Here is a 20,105-nt window from a genome sequence, read left to right as displayed (position 1 = left end):
TGTTATTTAAAAACCATACCGATTTTTACACCAATTATTCGTCCAAAATGCTCACCAAAGACGCCTTTCCATTGAATGGAACGAACATTCGCGATCAAGACATTTAAAAGAGCGGATTGAAGAAAAATTAAAGTTACGATGTTTCTCACAGTTTCGTCGTTTTACTTTCGTTGGTTTGGTATCTTTGTTGCACTTACGTTATTTCAGTTTCGTCAATTGTGGTGACTAATCTTATTATTTTTTAATCAATTCTATAACTGAACTGTTCCGCCGAGGCAGTATGCCAATGAGGACAACCAACATTTGTAGTTTGTCGCTTTTGAGCAGTGTGTTGAAGACAAATAAAGGTTACGTTATTCTGAGCATCACTCTTACACTTTCGACATTTTTCAATTAGTCGATTTTAGTGTCTCATTTTTGCTCGCATTGTCACAAGTATTTAGATTTGATCTACTGTAGGATAGATTTAGATAATCAAAAATAAAAATGTGCTGAATGTGCATTAGTGGTGCTTAGAATAACATTACTTGTATTCTTTATCTCTAAAATATTGGCTAGAATTAAGGAACTGTGTGCTCTTGTTCCCCTTATAGAAACATTACCTATATTGAGCATTTTAGTAGAAAGATTGTAGTAAATTTTACTAATTTAGTTACAAAAACCGATTAAATTAAAATAACGTAAGTGTTACATCAGTACCAAACCTAACGTAACTAACATGACGAAACTGTATTTATGCACTGTTGACGTGTCAGTTGTTTGTTCGTCATTATTTCGATTGCGCATTTTTCAGCTGCATTACCGAATAATGAAACGAATGTTTGTCAGCATGTACATTAAGATGCGTAGAATGCGGGGGAGTGATAATCTCAGTTTGTTTACATTTGTTAGTTACGGTGTTTTCAAAAATCATGCTTGAAATACACTCTATCCCTCTCTGTCGTTTTGAGTTGGCGAAAGATGGATAGAGATTTTAAATTACCAGGTATTCATATTTTTACCCTATTTGGATATTTTTCGAAAAGGCGTGTTAGTCGTTTGAATTTTTCTTCAAGGGCGCAGCTCACACATTTGAATAAATCGAGCCGTTGTCAAATACGTTAGCCGCTCGCTTGTCTCATTTTCCCATTTCGCTTGAGGACGGCCAACGGCGAACAGCTTTCTGCTCTCGATTGCTATTAATGGCGGTCTTTTGATCGGAGTTGGAACGTCTCTCTTCGATTTTGCTTGCTATTCAATCAATCAACGCGTTCGTTTCATTCTGATTGAAAAGCTGAAGTGTTATTCTAGTGTAAAAGTTTGTAATTACAAAAAGTCAATCGTTTCCCAGTGAAAGTGTGATTGCTGTCTGCATCGCTGGTGGAAAACTCGCTAGAAGCTAGGAAATAAATTATAGTGGTCTAGTAACTTCTGATTGTTGAAGGCGAGGCGTTTTCTTGCTGAAAAGGGATTTTTCGTAACTTATTTCAACGCCAGCGACGTCTGCTAGGAAGCAACATGACCGATATCAGGGTAAGTTTTTGTCTCATTTGTTCGGGAAGCTAACTTCAATTTGCTAGGGTTGTAAAATAAGGGGTTGGAAAGGCAACGAGCCGGTAGAAGATACCGGCAGTAGCGGAGGAAAATTTGCATCTTGCCTCATCACACACACCTATAACAATGTTAACCTATGAAAAGCTGTAGGCTTGTTGCACCCTATCGGTGATGGAGATGAATGAAAATGTATGCAGCGAAAAAAGTCATTTGAGCGCTAGCGCTACTTTCCATTGTCGTTTTTGTTAACTGTTCATTGATTTTGTGTCAAACTAGCACAATTTTCGTGGATTTTTGTTCATTCACTTCTCACTACTGGTGTTAGCTTAAAAAATTTATGAATAGTTTATTGTTTTGCATCGACTATTTCTTTTTCAAAGCCTTCTGCAGCGGAATTTTTCAAATGCCGCCATTTTTGTTGTACCCGTTTCGCTCTACTCACCGGCACCCTGAAAGCGGGTTGCTGTGTCTGGTGGTAGTTTTTTTTGCCCTCTTTATGCTGATTCAAGATTTTCAGAGCGGGCTTATGTTGCTTTGTTCTTGACGGTCCTGAACCAAACAGCCAAACATGTTAGGCAGTGTTGCTAGTTTGACGGAAAATCAGATGATGCTTCTTTTTTGATTGTTTCAAAATTATTATGACAGTAATTGACTTTTTTTTATTGTGAATTTTTCCCACAGGCAGCCCTTGCTGCTCAGCAGAATGGCTCCGGTGCAACAGGAAGCCCAAAGATCGGGGGTAAATCAATCGAAAAAATCTATCAGAAGAAATCCCAACTGGAACATATCTTGCTCCGTCCTGACACGTATATCGGTTCGGTTGAACACCTGAAGGACACCATGTGGGTGTATGATACGGAGAATAGTAAAATGGTTCAACGGGAGATAACATATGTTCCCGGTCTGTACAAGATCTTTGACGAAATCCTGGTGAATGCTGCAGACAACAAGCAACGAGATGCAAAAATGTCTTCGATAAAGATTGATATAAATCAGGAGACGAACACAATTTCAATCTGGAACAACGGACAGGGTATTCCGGTGGTAATGCATAAGGAAGAGAAGATGTACGTTCCCACCATGATTTTCGGCCACTTGCTGACGTCCTCCAATTATAATGATGAAGAGGAGAAAGTTACTGGTGGTAGGAACGGTTACGGAGCAAAGTTGTGTAATATTTTCAGTACTAAGTTTGTTGTCGAAACGGGCACCAAGCAGTACAAGAAGTGTTTTAAGCAAACTTGGGCTGACAACATGGGTAAGGCTGGGGAGCCCAAGATTCGGGAAGACTTCAGCGGGGATGATTATACGAAGATAACGTTCTCTCCGGATTTGAAAAAGTTTAAGATGGAAAAGCTAGATGACGACATAGTGGGACTGATGTCACGACGTGCGTTCGATGTGGCCGCTTCCACTCGGGGCGTTAGTGTGTTCTTGAACGGCAAGAAACTTCCGGTTAAGACATTCAAGGATTATATCGACCTGTACATCAAGGATCAGCAAGATGACATCGGCGCACCGGTGAAAGTTTGCTACGAGAATGCGAACGAACGATGGGAAGTAGCCGTAACTCTTTCAGATCGTGGTTTCCAGCAGGTTTCCTTTGTCAACTCTATTGCTACAACTAAAGGCGGCCGGCACGTAGATTATGTCACGGATATGATTGTAAAACAGCTAATCGAAGTGTTGAAAAAGAAAAATAAGGGTGGTGTCAACATTAAACCTTTCCAAGTCAAGAATCACATGTGGGTGTTCCTTAACTGTCTCATTGTCAATCCGACATTCGATTCACAAACGAAGGAAAACATGACTCTACAATCGAAGAGCTTTGGTTCCAAATGTACTCTGTCGGAGAAATTCATTACAGGCGTCGCGAAGAGCGGAATTGTCGAATCGGTTTTGCAGTGGGCAAAGTTCAAGGCTCAAACCGAACTCAACAAAGCATCCGGTTCGAAGAAATCTAAGATCAAGGGAGTTCCCAAATTGGAAGATGCTAACGATGCTGGTACGAAAAATTCGCTGAACTGCACACTGATTCTCACTGAGGGAGACTCAGCTAAGACGTTGGCTGTATCCGGTTTGGGTGTGGTAGGTCGTGATACTTATGGAGTCTTTCCGCTACGTGGTAAACTTTTGAACGTCCGAGAAGCTACTCATAAACAGATCCTGGAAAACGCTGAAATCAACAATCTGATCAAGATCGTCGGTTTACAGTACAAAAAGAAGTATCTCACGATAGAAGATTTGAAAACGCTCCGTTACGGCAAAATTATGATTATGACAGATCAGGATCAGGACGGATCTCACATTAAGGGTCTTTTGATCAACTTTATTCATACCAATTGGCCGGAGTTGCTACGATTGCCGTTCCTCGAAGAATTCATCACTCCAATCGTGAAGGCAACCAAAAAGAATGGTGAAGAGCATTCTTTCTTCTCGCTGCCGGAATTCGAAGAATGGAAAACCGAAACAGCCAACTCTCACACCTATAACATCAAGTACTATAAGGGTTTGGGTACTTCCACCTCCAAAGAGGCAAAGGAGTACTTCCAAAACATGGAACGCCACAGAATTTTATTCAAGTACGACACTAACACTGACGATGATGCTATTACTATGGCCTTCTCCAGGAAGTGCATTGAGCAGCGCAAGGAATGGCTTACAGTTCACATGGAAGAGAATCGACACCGGAAGCAGGTTGGTCTGCCGGAACGATATCTGTACACTAAATCGACTCGCGCCATTAGCTACAAAGAATTCGTAAATCTCGAGTTGGTTCTTTTCTCCAACTCCGACAACGTTCGTTCCATTCCGTGCATGTTAGATGGAATGAAGCCCGGCCAGCGGAAGGTCTTGTTCACTGTTTTCAAGCGTAACGATAAACGCGAAGTTAAGGTTGCTCAGCTGGCCGGATCCGTTGCGGAAATGTCCGCATACCATCACGGTGAGACGTCCCTGTGCTCAACTATCGTCAATTTGGCGCAAAATTACGTCGGCAGCAACAACATCAATTTGCTCTATCCGGGTGGACAGTTTGGTACCCGTTTGGCCGGTGGTAAGGACAGTGCTAGCCCTCGTTACATTTTCACCATGATGTCACCGTTGACGCGGCTAATCTTCCATCCGTTGGATGACCCCCTGCTGGAGTATCAGTTCGAGGATAATCAGAAGATTGAACCGGTCTGGTATCTACCAATCATTCCGATGGTGCTGGTCAATGGAGCCGAAGGTAAGTTATACACATATAGTGTTTTAATATATGGTCGGTGTTAGGTCAGACCGGACTAAGTGACAGTGCATTGATTTCGAGAAAAACGCGTTTAAAGTTTGAATCGCAGCACCCTTTACATTATAATTGGAAAATAATTTTTACCATAATTCTTGTTTATTGTTTCATATTTCAAATCCGGTAAAAGTGGAATGTAGATGAAGAAATTCTTTATCCAGTGCTATCATTAACTCATTTTTTGATGTTTTGCGACTTAGTCCGGTCTGACTTAACACCGACCATATGTATAAAGCAAAATAGCTCTGCTAGCTGCGGGGTTTAACGTACGATAGGTAGATGGGCCATTTTGCATAAGGGTTATTTGGCATAATTTTGAGAATTGATCATACTGAAGGTCATTTGGCATAAAGATCATTGGCTTAATTTTGAGAATTGATCACGCTGAATGTCATTTGGCATAAGGGACATGTGGCATTTCTTATTTTGTGTAGCGTGAGGGTCATTTGATATATAGGACATTTGGTATAATTTTGCTAAGTATTCACACTGAAGGTCATTTGGTATAACAGACAAATCGACATAGATCTTTCATTAGGGCTTAAATCGCAAATGTAAACAAACAGCGTTTTCGCTATTATGACATTATGCGACAAAAATACTACATGATTGAGGTGAAAATTAGTTAAAATGGTTTTTAATTCGATTTATAATTAAAGAAAACAAAACGGCGAAACATGCATTTCCTACGAGATTTCGACTTAGGCCCTTCTTCTCATATGGAATATAAAGGCTAAACTTACATTTTCAGACAGAACCGGGGCGTATGGTTATTATTCACAAAATTATTCTTTAAACGGCAGTTCTATTATATAAATGATAAGCAATATATACTATGATCATGTCTACTCTATAGTTATTGTACATAAACGTTCAAATATTTCGATATTTTCATGAAATTCGGAGAAAAGATGCAGGCGCCCTTTCATTTGCATTGGGTTTATATGCGCCCATTTGCTGAGCCCTATTAAAAAGTATACTGTCAAGCTCGCCCATTTACCCAGCCCTACCCAGCAAGACAAAGTCAGTTTAGCCCATTTACCGCGCCCTTCTGAAAATTGTGTTCACGGTTTAGCCCTTTCGCAAATGGTGGTTGCTGAAGGGCGAAATCACGACTGAAATGAAAATTGGGCGTAAGCATTTTTTTAGTTTCTACCAATTAAAAGCACATAGGAATTAAATTCTTTGTTATATTGTCATAAGGTTTAACCAAAGATGCTTCAGGGAAAACATGATCATAAAGTAATTTATACCTACAATAAAAACTACATTTAGAAAAGCATCGCCGAATATTGAAACTGATTTTTCTCCATTTGAGTACATTGCGACTTAGGCCCTCATGAAAAATCTGTGTCGAAATGTCTAGTTTATCTGATGAATTACCCATAAGGTTAAAGCTGCCCTAAGCAACAATAATAATGTGAACTGCGATCCACCAGACGTATGTTTTGTTTAAGTTATCAGTGGTTGGCTTGGAAAATTTCTATTCTGGGTGTTTATATGGTTCTTTCACATACACCCAAATGTCAATCGCCCGAAAGTCATTTACTCAAATGACGTTCGCCCGAAAGCTATTTACCTGAATGGACCATTTACCCGAATGTCATTAACCAGAACGGACTATTCACCCGAATTCCATAAACTCCAATAGATCACTTGCCCGAATGTCATTAACCCGAATACCGCAGTCATTTCGACATAATATAAAATCAAATCCATGCTGCTTATAAGATCATTTACTATAGTTTCGATTCCAACAAAAGGAAAAAAAAATTCTAGATTCCAACAAGAAAGCATGCTTATATAGCCATTCCCACCAGCTTTCGTTGCTTTGGTCAGTTCATAAAATGTCGGATAGTGAATCGATTTTTCAGGGTTTTACAAACGAAGAATTGCATATCGCACCGTGTTGCTCATATCAGTGTCATTAAAAATCAACATCACCATGTACCCATCTTCATCATGCTCTATATCAATACCGCCCTTGCGGTTCGGAAACCTCGTGAGATTAGAAAACTATAAACGACATCGTCACCATCACCACCATCTCCATCGTTTAAACCACCGCCAGCTTAATCTCAAAAGAAGTTTAATGCCCAGAAAACAGTTACGGGCATACTTTCGTCATAATCATTGATGCATTCCGCATCATTCCTGTCGTCGACTCTGGGTATTGGTTGGGATTGTTCTGATTTCCCGGTTGCTGTCGGCTGAAGTCGATACCACCTGCTCCGTTGTCTTTGGAACAACATTCGTTCGCGGCATTAACATCAATAGCCACTTGCCTGAAACATAAGAGTTACTTCCTTCTTTCAAACATGAGTTCTTTGAATGTGTAGACCAACCAGCCCGCGCAAATAAACTAGTGATCCACTCGTTTGGCCGGCTTACTCAAACAGGAGTTGATTCCTTCTTTCAAACATGAATAGTTTTTTGAATATCAGATAGCTCTCGCAAGCAAACTGGTTATCCACTCGGTTTCCCGGTTTACTAAAAAAATAAGGGTTGATTCTTTTTTTTTTTTCAAATAGGATAAGACAGTTATTGAAATCTACATCTCTACCAAATAGCTCTCGCAAGTAAACAAGTTATCGACTCGTTTGCTCGGTTTACAAAATTGCTATAGGTTCAGTCAACAATCAGTAAACGTGCATAACGCCGAATTATTCAACGTCGGCGACGTCGCGATGTGCGACCCGAACCACAGCAATTTGAATCACATCGATGAACGTTATAGTAAAACATTGGACGGAGAACCTTTTTTAAAAGTCAAAATTATTGACTCTGTGATGTTATTCTGATTTTTACATCGCACAGCACCTACAACTACTACCACAGCCACTATGGGGAGGCATGCGGCCAAAAATCTAAAATTGCATCAACTCCAATTTAAACCAATTCTATACTGAATGTTTATTTATACTCTAGCTAAGAAATTCCCAGAGTATTTTGAAAATATATTTGACAAAACTGTGTAATATGGATGTCTAAAGATAAAACTTATGAAAAATAGACATCACGTACGTCTTCTCAACTGTACGTATCTTTGCTGAATTTCTAATGGTAAACATGTGTTCAAATATGTCATTTTAAAGCTAAGAATACTATGATTATATTATTGGAAATGCATATATATTTCATTGCTATGGAGTTATAAGAAAAATAACTATTCAATGTAAAGTATCCACAAATTGGATCCAGGGAAAAAAAGTCCCCCAATGTCCCCCGGAATTCTCGATGGGGGATGCAAGGATAGTGCATCTTCTAACTTATAGCGAAGATTTTAGATGCCCGAATTTGCCCTAAACTGAGAACGCATCACTTGAAGCTTTAAAGGCAGTCTCAACTAGTAGACAAGAGAAGGATACTTGTATTGGAATCATTATACTATATGTCCAGAACAAGAGTTCCAAATGAAACAACAATTAATCGCACACTAAATGGTCGGTGTTAAGTCAGACCCGACTAATTCACAAAACAGCAAAAAATGAGATAATGATAACACTGGGTAAAGAATTTCTACATTCGACTTTTACCAGATTTGAAATATGTAACCATAAACAAGAATTTTGGCAAAAAATATTTTACAATTATAACGTAAAGGATGCTGCGATTCAAACTTTTAACCTGTTTTTCTCGAAATCAATATTTTGTCATTTAGTCCGGTCTGTCTTAACACCGACCAAATATGAAGAAGATATACAGGCCGATTCTATCACATTCGCCCGAAAGCCATTTACCCGAATGTCACATAAACCCGAATGTCATTCACCCGAAAGCCACGAACACCCGAAAGACATTCGCCCGAATGCAACATAAACCCGAATGCCATTCGCCCGAATTCCATACACCTGAAAAACATCGAAATGTCAATCGAAAAAATTTCATTTATTAAGCTGAAATACAAATTTTATAACATTGATGCTATGAAAAAATTAATACTAAAACTATACTAGTCAAATAGTTAATCCAATCACCTGGTTTGTATGATTTAACGGGTTTCCAGTTTAAAGTCCTTTCGTGAATTCTTTTTAGACTTTTTAGCTATTGGTACCGCTTGTAGTGTACGTAAAATATCCGTACTAGGGTTTTTCTCTTCAAGCTGCAATGCTTCAAAACACCATAGAATGTAGAATTTCCACGGCTTAACAAACCGTTCCATTTATTGTGCCAGCCTTCCACATTATTGGTGGTCCTAGGAAGCTTTTTCGATATATTTTCGAAAAGTGACCACGAAGCGGGGGGAAGCGGTCATCGAGAAACTTTTTGTTAGCTTCCTTCCTACCGAAAATACAATTTTTACTAATGTAATCCAAAAAATCGTCGAGAACCTTTGTACAATTTTTCCTCATTTCTTCGATTGCCATTCTAAGACCTTGATGGGGCAAGAAAGCCAAGGCAACAATTTGTTTATAATTGATTGTATTCGACGAGCTTCAGAATCCAAGGATTTGTTCACGTTTGAAAGAAGCAATCAACCCCTAATTGTGAGAAAAGAGCTGCTCTTGTTTAAAAGAAGGAATCAATCCCTAGGTGTGAGTAAACCGGGCAAACGAGTGGATCACCAGTTTGATTGCGAGCGCTATTTGGTATACAAATTCAAAGAACTCCTCATATTTAAAGAAGGAATCAACCCCTATGTTTCAGTAAACCAAGCATACCAATGGATCACAGGTTTGCTGAGGAGGGACCTGCGCTTCGGTTCCTCGACCCAGGCCCAATGAGAGGGGGAGGCAGCCAGGGCAATTGCCCTGAGGCCCGGGTCATATTTTGGGGCCCGCGTTTTTACCCTGAAGATGGTGTTCGCCCATTCATAGAAGAGCTAAAAATAGCAATAGTAATATAATAGTGTACAAGTTTAAAATACGAGTTTTATTGCTTGAATCGATCAAACAGAAATGCGAGCCAACGGACAAACGCATCCGTCCTCTTCTACGTTCGCTTCTTTGCTGGTGGTACCGGTTGTTGGCTTGGAGTCACTGGGCGTGATTGTTGAATGAATATTTATTTCTGTCAGACCCGAAGGTTTACGGTTATAGTAAGTGGGCTTTTCTTAGCTGCTTTTGCACAAAGTTTTCCGTGGTGCAGTGTCTTTTTGTAGAATTCGCGCATAGGAATCTTCCATGATTGCATAACCATTTTATGCGGATCCCATTTTTGGTTGATCCGCATAAAATGGTTACGTATGAAAAAGTTGGTTTATACGGAAGCATTCTCACCACAAGAACAACGTTAGGGACATCCGGAAAAATGCGAAGTTACAGCTCTTATGGAAGCCACTTCGCCGTATCTTGACATAAATTTGTTAATCACGTCGTCAGGTGCGTGTGTAGATAATTCGTGTAAGCACATCTCTCTAGAGCCTTTGCCTATATATACGAAGATGATGTTAACGTGGGCGAGATGAGAAGGTAGACCGACCTTAATTAACCGGTGATTAAAATGGATAATTTTTGTAGTTTCATAGTAAGCTCAAGGAGTTTTTCTTCCAAAAGTGCATTGTATTGAGATAGAACGGTGATTTTGGGCCTCGCCAAAAATGCGTTTAGCCGATAACATCCCAAAATTAAAGTTCTACAGTCGTCAAATAGCTTAAAATCTAAATGCAAATATAGAATCTTCTTATACTGCTTTGAGACACCGAACAATAACAAATATACGTATGCGTTACCTAAACTCGTATGCCTTCATGTAATAAATGATGATGCAATAAACTTAAAATCAAAATGCAAATTCTGCACGATTTTTCGAAGAAATATCTTTGCAAATATAATCCACAATAGACGTTTGCGTAATTTCAACCAAACATCTAGGTAGAGTTAGCATTAAACCAAGTATACATGCAAATCTTTTTACAAATCAATGATCAAACGCATATACCAAATTAAGATTAGGTTTTCGACCGCGGATCGAATCTCATTTCTATAGGCACTAAATCGTCAATTTAAATAGTCGGCATGTCAAACGAGAGAAGCGAGGAAGGGTGGGTACTAGACTGCCCAGAAAAATAATGCATTTTTGGACACTCAGTCGGCCCACCCCTGAGTCGATTCCTAGTCCGATCAGGAGTTCTTGTACCAAATTTGAAGCAAATCGGACAAGTCTAGCTACCGGACCAACGTGCCTGAACCTTCTATGGGATTTTTCGACAATTAACATGGAGAAAATCCAAAAGCCCGCATTTTCGCCTCTAGGTGGCACTGTATGCATTGTATTATCACTGTAAGTGAAAATAAGAAATATATTTTAATTGTCTACAACTTTGTCGAAAACTGCTAGTCAATCTGATTTTGTTAAAAGAAGTTATTAATTTATTGGTGAAGTGATGTCTGAGTCAGTTTTGCATGGGGCCTAGCAGTGCATGGTTGTGTATCAGTACTCGATTCGCATGAAATAAACGTTTTTGTGAAATAATGGTTAGATTTCGCTCAATAGTATGTTCAGAAGAATTGTAGTACATAATATGAGTTATATTTTGGTTGGAAAATTTTAGTTCCATCTGTGGTCGCATAGAGGGCTCCAGCACTAACTTTTCATAAAAGAGAGATAGAATATCGAGATGTTCAAAAGAAATATTGCAAAATGCCTGCTCTACAACTTTGCGGAAGACCCCTAATTTCTATCTCTCTCCGTTGAAAAATTAGTACTGGCGCCTTCTACGCAACCGAGTATCCGCAAATTGAAAAACTCGTAGCTATGGTAGTTTTATCCGATTTGGATACCGTGAAATAAGAAGCTGTTTGGCACGCTATCTGTGGATGTGGCAATATGAGTCAACCGGAGACTAATAGAAACCACGGACTTACGAATTTTTCCATGGCTCAAGATGTACTAACTCATACTGAACTAGAGGGCTTAGGTTTAAAAGGACCCGGCAGTAATACAAGCCTTGGGGCCCGACGCAGCTCTCGACGGCCCTGCCTCGACCTCGGCAATTGTGGCAAAACCGCATCACACTAGCTTCGCCACATAACCTTTATAAGTAGAGATGTGCGCCACGCCGCCGCGCCGCGCCGACGATTACATGTAAAAATAGTAAGCACATCGGCATGACGCTGGCGCGCCGCCGACCTTTACCTGAAATCGGCGGCGCGGCGCACACCTCTATTTATAAGCTACTATTTACTAACGACGTTATGTCAAATGGACTTCCACGCTGCATGATATAATTACTAATTTAATTGATTCAACTTGTTAACGGAACATCTTAATATATATTTACCTCGATTGATGATGTTTCCGAAAGATTTCTTATTATTTATCCGGTTAATCGCGAGATTCCACCGCTCGAGCTGACAACTGCGCCCTACATGCATCAGTTTGCACCTGAAGAGCATTTGTGGCGTTGGCAACGGAAAATCAGCGGTGTCGGACAGTACACCCAAAAGCGTTGTGGCATAGCCACATTGGTCAGTGTTCGGTAGACTAATGTGGCTACGCCACATCGCTTTCTGGTGCAGTGTCCTCGCTGCCGCTCAGGTGGCTTTAAAGTAGCTACAGCCCCTTTGTTTGAGTAAACCGGGCAAACGAGAGGATCACAGGTTTGCTTATAACTCCGGCGACGGATGGATCAACGCCTCGTCCAACGGAACCTCAGCGGCTTTGCGCCGCTTCGAATCCTTGGACTCGGAAATGCGACCAAGTCGCATCACGTTAGCTCCGCTGCATAAGCTCACTTGTTATTGTTCAGTTTATCAAACTTTGGTTAAATATTTCACATTTCCGCTCTCGCATTTGGTTTATTTAGGTTAAAATACTCCCTTTTGACAAAAAACCGCATTCAAATCGGACCTCTATCACTAAAGTCTCTAAACTAGACAATTACCGATTTTATATTATGCTTGAGTGATCGTGGTATTCGGGTTAATGACATTCGGGCGAGTGGTCCATTCGGGTTTATGGAATTCGGTTAATGGTTTTCGGGTGAACGTCATTCGGGTAAATGACTTTCGGGCGAATGTCATTCGGGCGAATGTGATAGAACCATAAAGGCCAGATTCGATTATCCGTAGGGTGTAGAAAAATTTCGCTTCGGATAATCGAATCGAAACAAAAGTTTTTTTTTCTTCGTAAAATATATTTGTTATATGTTCAAAAACTAAGGTACATACATCTATGTTTGACTCATGGAACATTTTTTTGGTCAAATTGTTTTAATAACGAATATCGATCGCTTTATCTATCTATCTATCTATCTATCTATCTTCTATCTATCTATATATATAAAAGTCAAAGTTTGTATGTATATGATTTATAGACTCCCAAACGGCTTAGCCGATTTCCGTAAAAATTTGCACACAGTAGGTATTTGGTATGGGGCGTGTTTGTGTGCTATTAGTTGGATATTATCTGCCCGCCAGATGGCGCTTTGGAACAAATTGTGTTTTCCTCCTATTTCGTTGAAAATCGCAGCAACGCGCGATGGGTATTAGCTAGTCTATATATAAAAGTCAATGTTTGTATGTATATGATTTATGGACTCCCAAACGGCTTAACCGATTGTCGTCAAAATTTATACATAGAGGGCATTTGTTATGGAGCGTGTTTGTGTGCCATTGGTTGGAGATTTTCTGCCCGCCAGATGACGCTTCGGAACAAATTATGTTTATCTCCTATTTCGTTGAAAGTCGCAGCAACGCGCAATGGGTATTAGCTAGTATTCTATAAAGTGATAGTAAGACATGTAAGAAAAATAAGGTATATAGCCAAGTTATTTTATTTTAAAGTATTGTGTTGGATTGATTGGGATCCTTATGTTTGGTTTAATAATCATGACGCATAACACTAAATTCTCTGCGTGAAACTTCAGTTAACTTAATGCTGGTTTCGGTAAATTCAGACAGAAATAACAACTGAATTTATGATTACGCATATAACAACAAAACCTTGGGAATCCTTTAAGGGTCGATTTCTGCTGAACGGTCTGCTGGGCGTCGCTTAACGTTGGTCCAACGAAAGACCAGCATTGGACGATTTTAAAACATGGATTTCTAAGAAGATGAATTTTGCACACGTTACAAGTAAAAAACCATCATCATCAGCATCATCATCATCGTCGTCTTGCGCTCTAGGGTTTTGGAGAGCTACTCAGAAACTAGCTGTTTCTTGGTTCTTGGAATTTTTTAGCTATAAGTATGTTCAAACGCATTGAGTGATTCAGTTTGTTATACATTGTCGCACAGTAAACTTTTTTCTCTTGTTTGCTTGGTGGAAACATCATCCAGAATCTTTATATGGTCATTGTTCGGCGTTCTACGTCGCCGAGTCACTTAAATGATGTTCAGTGCATATGCTTCGTAACAAATTATTAGCGCTGTTCTTTTTAAAGCGGTTCAAAGTGCTGACTACAGTGAAAATCCTATTTTATAAGTCTCCGTGTTTGTCCGCCTCCGAATTTATCACATTTTTGACCCGATTTTGTCAGCCACATTCAAGACTAAGTCTTGTGGTTTGATTCTCCTATGTTACATGTTGGGATTCAAGCAAAAGCCTTTTACTTCAGTGAGCTAAGAATTCAAAATGTCGATGTTCTTAAAGTGATTAAAATGCTTCGATTTTTTTAACTGATGCGATAATAGACTGATTCCGAAGAGTTGAGTGGGGTTTTATATCATACTTTAGATAGTCCCAATCAATATGAAACATATATGTTCACATCTTGTCAATCTTCAATACATAATGGGGATAACAAAATCGGTCATTATACATTATTACAGAAAAAATCACAGATTTTAAAATTTTGTTCTTCTATTAATTATAGCTGGCATCTACAGGAAATTATAGTTTGCAGCCAATTTATTATGTGCATAAAATTTTATAGGACACTGCACTGAATTGAAAGATTTGTTGATTATATGAAATTTCTTTATTTTTCCAAATTATTGTAGTTTTTACGAGAGTTTAAAATTTTGTGCTTCCAGGAATTGTAGCTGATATCAATTTCTATCGATTTTTGTATTTAGGTAAATATTGGGATAAAAAAATATTTTTTTGTGAAAAATACGATATTTCTGTATGTCTACGTATTTTTGTGAATATTTTTTGAGAACATAAAATTCTAGTTTTCCAGAAATTGTATCAATTGTAATTGATTGGTGTACAAAAATATGTAAGTCATCGCATCGAATTCAAAATTATATGTTAAATAATTAAAATTTCTGTATTTCTACGAAGTTTTCATTATTTTTTAGAAAATAGTTATTCTTTCAAAAACTGCAGTTAGTAGCAAATAATAAATTGTAAATGTGTAATGTAGCTTGAGAAAAAATAATGTGCCGATAATCGAAACAATTTCTTCGGATTGTCGTACTACGGATAATCGAATATGGCCTATATAGGACATTCGTAAGCTATGGCTCTCAGCTGATTGACAGCTGACGCAACAGACCTTTTTTTACATGCGACTAGCATCGTTATCGCATATCACTAGTGTATATATAAACTCTTCGATAAAGTCACAATTACCACTATGACAAATTGCCTACTATCTTCTTTTTTATGCCAAGACAAACGATTTTATACCAAACGGGGTAGCAGTGTATGAAAACAACAATGCTACACTTAAAAGAATACTTATTTCCGACGAATGACCCTCTTAGTTAAACCCAATAGAAAAAGATCATCACTATACTAAGCCCCTTAACATGAGTTAAAGTGTTTAGAGCATAAAAACTCTAGGAAGTGAACTGTGAGGATTCCATTTAGGATAGTTTGGGTTAGGGTTTAGCTGACCAAATCGAATCCAAACGAACGACTGCATATCCCTATAGCATTAGACGTGTTACCATACGATTCTGGGCAACGCTTTGCCAGGACATAAATTGTCTATTTTTTCGCAGTTCTCCTTCTAAATTTTTTTAGTTTAGAGCTTCATTGGAATTCATCAACAGACATACAATCGCTCGATCGACACGAATTATTAACCGACACATGTTTTCCCTTTCCCCTCAGGTATCGGCACCGGTTGGTCCACCAAGATTCCGAACCACAACCCACGGGACATTATCGCCAATCTGCGTCGTATGCTTAACGGGGAGGAACCAAAGGTTTTGCATCCATGGTACAAGAACTTCCGAGGTTCAATCGAAAGCGTCGGTGCCCAGAAGTATCTAACCGTGGGCAACGTGTCTCTGTTGGACAACCAGAAGATCGAAATCTCTGAGTTACCAATCGGTGTGTGGACCCAGATATACAAGGAAAACACATTGGAACCCTTGTTGCACGGATCGGAAAAGCAGAAGGCAGTAATCTCCGATTACAAGGAGTACAACACGGATACAACGGTGCGGTTTGTAGTTTCGTTCTTACCGGGTGAGTACGATCGAATTTACTCCGAGGAAGGTGGTTTCCATCGGGTGTTCAAACTGATCAGCTCAACCTCGACCACCTGTATGCACGCTTTCGATGATAAAAACTATCTGAAACGATACGACCATGCCAATGATATATTCCATGAATACTACAAAATTCGATTGGCATACTACGGTAAGCGTAAGGCGTACCTTGAAGGTATGTTGCAAGCTGAAGCGGATCGATTGACTGATCAGGCACGTTTCATTGTGGAGAAATGCGACCGTTCACTTGTTGTTGAAAACAAGAAACGAAAGGTGTTGATCGATGAACTGATCAAGAAAGGCTATAGACCAGATCCAGTTAAGGAATGGAAGCGAGCCGTGGCTCTTGAAGAGGAAGAAGCTGACGATGCGGAGGAAGAGGAGGGTGATGGTGAAGATGTAAAACCTGGAAAGCCTAAGAAGCCAGTAGACCCGGAAAAGGCCTTCCAGAAGCTGAGCGATGTGAAGAAGTTTGACTATCTGCTAGGAATGTCAATGTGGATGTTGACCGAGGAAAGGAAGAATGAACTGCTGAAACAGCGTGATCAAAAACTGGCCGATTTAGCTGCTATCAAGAACAAGACAATGGAAATGTTGTGGCAGGATGACTTGGATACGCTCTTGAAGAAACTGGATGAAGTTGAAGAAAAAGAACGCCTGGATGCTATCAGCACAGAGAAAAAATTGAAGGCTGGAGCAGCGAAGAGCGCCGGTCGCGGCGTAAAGACCTTGGGAAAGAAGGTAGCTCTCGATGAGACCAAACCGAGTGACATGGGCGAGGAAGTTCAATTCAAGATGACCGAAGAACTGCTTAAAAAATACGAGAAGGTAGTTGCGGCTAATCCAAGAGTGAAGAAGGAGAAGAAGGAACCCGGCGAGGGTGGTGGAGATGATGAGTTTGATGCTTTGGTAGAAGGTAAGAAGCCAAGAGCGAAGAAGGAACCAAAGGAACCGAAAGAACCGAAGGTCAAGAAAGAAAAAAAAGAGAAGGAAAAGAAAGAGAAGGACGGTATGAAGCAGTCTAAGCTTAACTTTGGCGCAAAAGGTGCTGGTAAAGGAAGGGTACGTATGATGGGCCATATTCTTATACAATATATATTAATTAATTTTTGTTTACGCAGAAGAAGAAGACATCTGATGACGAAGATGACATGTCCGACGTTAGTGATGACTTTGGAGCTGCAGTAAATGTTCCGACGCGTGAGAAAACTGAAAGACGAGCGGCTTCAAAGGTACGGACAAATGCAAAGCATTTTATTGTACGTAAGCTCAATCATCATATTATTCCCCCACAGAAAATCAACTATTCCTTCAACGACGAGGACGAGGATGACAATTTTGACAAGTCGGACGATGAGCTGTTCGATAACAACCCGGAAGCTAGCAGAGGTCGAGTGGCCCCCGGATTGATTGATGACGACAGCGATATAGAAGAAGTTGGAGGCAACGATGTGGTCACCTTGGACAGTGAGGTTGATTCACCGGTAAAACCACAGAAACCGGCAGCGAAACGAAAACTGGGCCCGAAAACGGATGGTCCAGCCAAGGGACCAGCAGCGAAGCGTGGCCGCAAGAAGGCAAGCGCAGGCAGCAGTGAGGATGAGAAGCCCAAGAAGGTAAAATTTGGCTGTTGACAGTTTAATCTTCACAATACTAACGTTTCGATTATGGTTGCAGAAGCCCAAGAAGAAGAAGATGGATAGCGAATCTGAAGAAAGCGAAGAAAATTACGATGATGATTCGGATTTTGAGTAGGCAGGAATGCAAGACGGTTTGTGAATCCAACAAACTTCGGGTAGTTCGATTCAAAGTTGAACTTTTGTGATGCCGAGGAAGTTAATTTAGCCACTTGTATTGTCTTACACGCATCTACAAACCAGAATTTTATACAGCCACGATTCACCACCATTGAGCTGGTACATTAGAAACCCAACTGTAGCTCATGTTATCATTTTGATCTTACACATTTGGCTCTATTTGAACAAGAACAGATTTTTTTAGCGCGGTATAGACGTAGCTTACCGTTAAAGACTAGATTGTAGAAGTATTCATCCACGCCCCTAGAGGTTAAGTAATTTATACATTCATTTGTACAACTTTGTTTTACATCTACCAAACAAGTGTGTGAACATAGCTGCAACAAAGTTTGAGCTTGTGTGTGTATGTGCTTTACTGAATGATTGAATGGAGGATAATTTTTGTACAAGAATCGGCGATTGTATAAATAAAAATCTATTGTTTATCGCATTGGCAACCAAAGCAAATATTCCTGCAAAATGTTCAAACTATAATGAATTTTTTTTAAATTGTTCCCCCAACAAGCAGATAAACAATCTTTTTTGAGAAAAAAATTGCATCCTACTGTAAGTGTGTGAATGTGAATAGGAAAAATGTGTATGTGAACATGTTCAATTTTTGCAGCATACTTGTTTTCGCGGAACGAAAAAATGTTCTTTACTCTACGCAACACGAGCTGTAGATATCACTATGAGAAGCGTTGTTTCTTGAATGTTTTATCACATCCTTGAAGGTAATGTTATTTTTTATAAATCAGGGTAATAAATCAGCCTTTAATATAACATACATTTGGAGCAAGATCAGATGTGAACCACCCTTATTCTTGTTTACGACGAATGCGAGATTCGTTCGAAAGTGGTTTGTATTCTCGTTTACCCTGCACTTTTGCTCAGTAAGGGGAATAGGCGCGTTGTGTCAGGTTGGTCAAGGCACAATTCGATTGTGAGTCAGTGAATGCATGACGCACAAAAGAGCCTGAACCGATTGCAATTACTGTCAGGGATCAATCGAAGACTTAGAAATGGAAACATGTACGTCATTAAAATCGGTTTAGTTTACATAGTTCTAATTCGCCAACCGCTTCGGGTCACTAAACTATAATGTAATTAAACGCAGTGTATGTATCACAAAATATGACTAACCATGTTCCTGTTTCATGTCCGTTGAACCATTCTGAGTGGCCAACATAAATTTATTTATTCATAACACTCACCTTTTTCCTTTCTGTATCGTTTTAGTTATTTTTTTCTTCTCTGGAGAAGCGGACAAGATTTACCAAGGCTTAATGATGTGCAAAAACGCATGCATAGGTTTATCAAGAGTGAACAAAAAGATGATAGCTCTCAGTATATCGCTGATCGAGAATCTACAACCATATGCACACATAGCACTGGCACCTCAAGCAGCATTCGATTCCTCGATTCCACATTGATGAGAAATATGGTCTCAAAATATCTAATATTTACTGCTGGTTAATGTCGCACAAATCAACGCAACCACCGGAAGGCTAAGTAAGAAAGATCTGCTGATATCCCTTTTATCCTGGGAGATTCGGAAACAATGAATGAAACTAATAAATACACATGAATATAAGCAAAAACAAAGGAAAAGAAATATTCAAGTGCACTAACGCCGGAGACTCCTGAACGCACTGAAACAAACAAAAAAGGGTAGAGTACAAAGGATAAGAAAAAATAAACCATGAAATCGTGGACACAATGAGCTTACTAACAGAACGGATAAAGGCTAAGAAAGAAGAAAGAACGAAGGGAAAGTACCAACTGACCCATGATAGGCAGAGAACGCCGACATAATCGGGGATTAAGGTAATATTCTATCTTGAGTGCAAAGTATGCTCGATGTACTGGTATCATACAGATCTGCATCCTGACGAAACTCAAATATACAGTTAATATCATTCATGATAATTCCTTGATTTGATGTTTTACCTCCTGTTGGGTTGAAACGGTTCACTAAATATGTCTGATTGACAATGGTCTTTGCGTATCTTTAGTTTTCACAGCTCCTGCCCCCGCAAATTTCTCGATCAGTTCCAGTTAGATTCGATACACCGAATCAAATTAGTAACATCCTATTATGTTCTTACTCACCTGTCGGCATCGTGTGGTAAAAAAAAAAAAATGAAATGATTTTGA

At 39.5% G+C, this 20,105-nt stretch overlaps 1 protein-coding gene across 1 annotated transcript; it reads left to right on the top strand.

Moving 5' to 3' along the window:
* The first annotated feature begins 1,133 nt into the window (after window positions 1-1,133).
* Window positions 1,134-18,640, top strand: LOC131681352 (DNA topoisomerase 2). The gene is made up of 6 exons (XM_058962109.1): window positions 1,134-1,512; window positions 2,215-4,762; window positions 15,770-17,214; window positions 17,274-17,384; window positions 17,448-17,768; window positions 17,830-18,640. The coding sequence occupies exons 1-6, from the start codon at window positions 1,498-1,500 to the stop codon at window positions 17,905-17,907; spliced, it is 4,518 nt and encodes a 1,505-aa protein (XP_058818092.1). The 5' UTR covers window positions 1,134-1,497; the 3' UTR covers window positions 17,908-18,640.
* Window positions 18,641-20,105: the final 1,465 nt, after the last annotated feature.

The sequence above is a fragment of the Topomyia yanbarensis genome, chromosome 2 (genome assembly GCF_030247195.1).
Source record: "Topomyia yanbarensis strain Yona2022 chromosome 2, ASM3024719v1, whole genome shotgun sequence".
NCBI classification, from domain to species: domain Eukaryota; kingdom Metazoa; phylum Arthropoda; class Insecta; order Diptera; family Culicidae; genus Topomyia; species Topomyia yanbarensis.
This window is presented reverse-complemented; position numbering and strand designations above follow the sequence as displayed.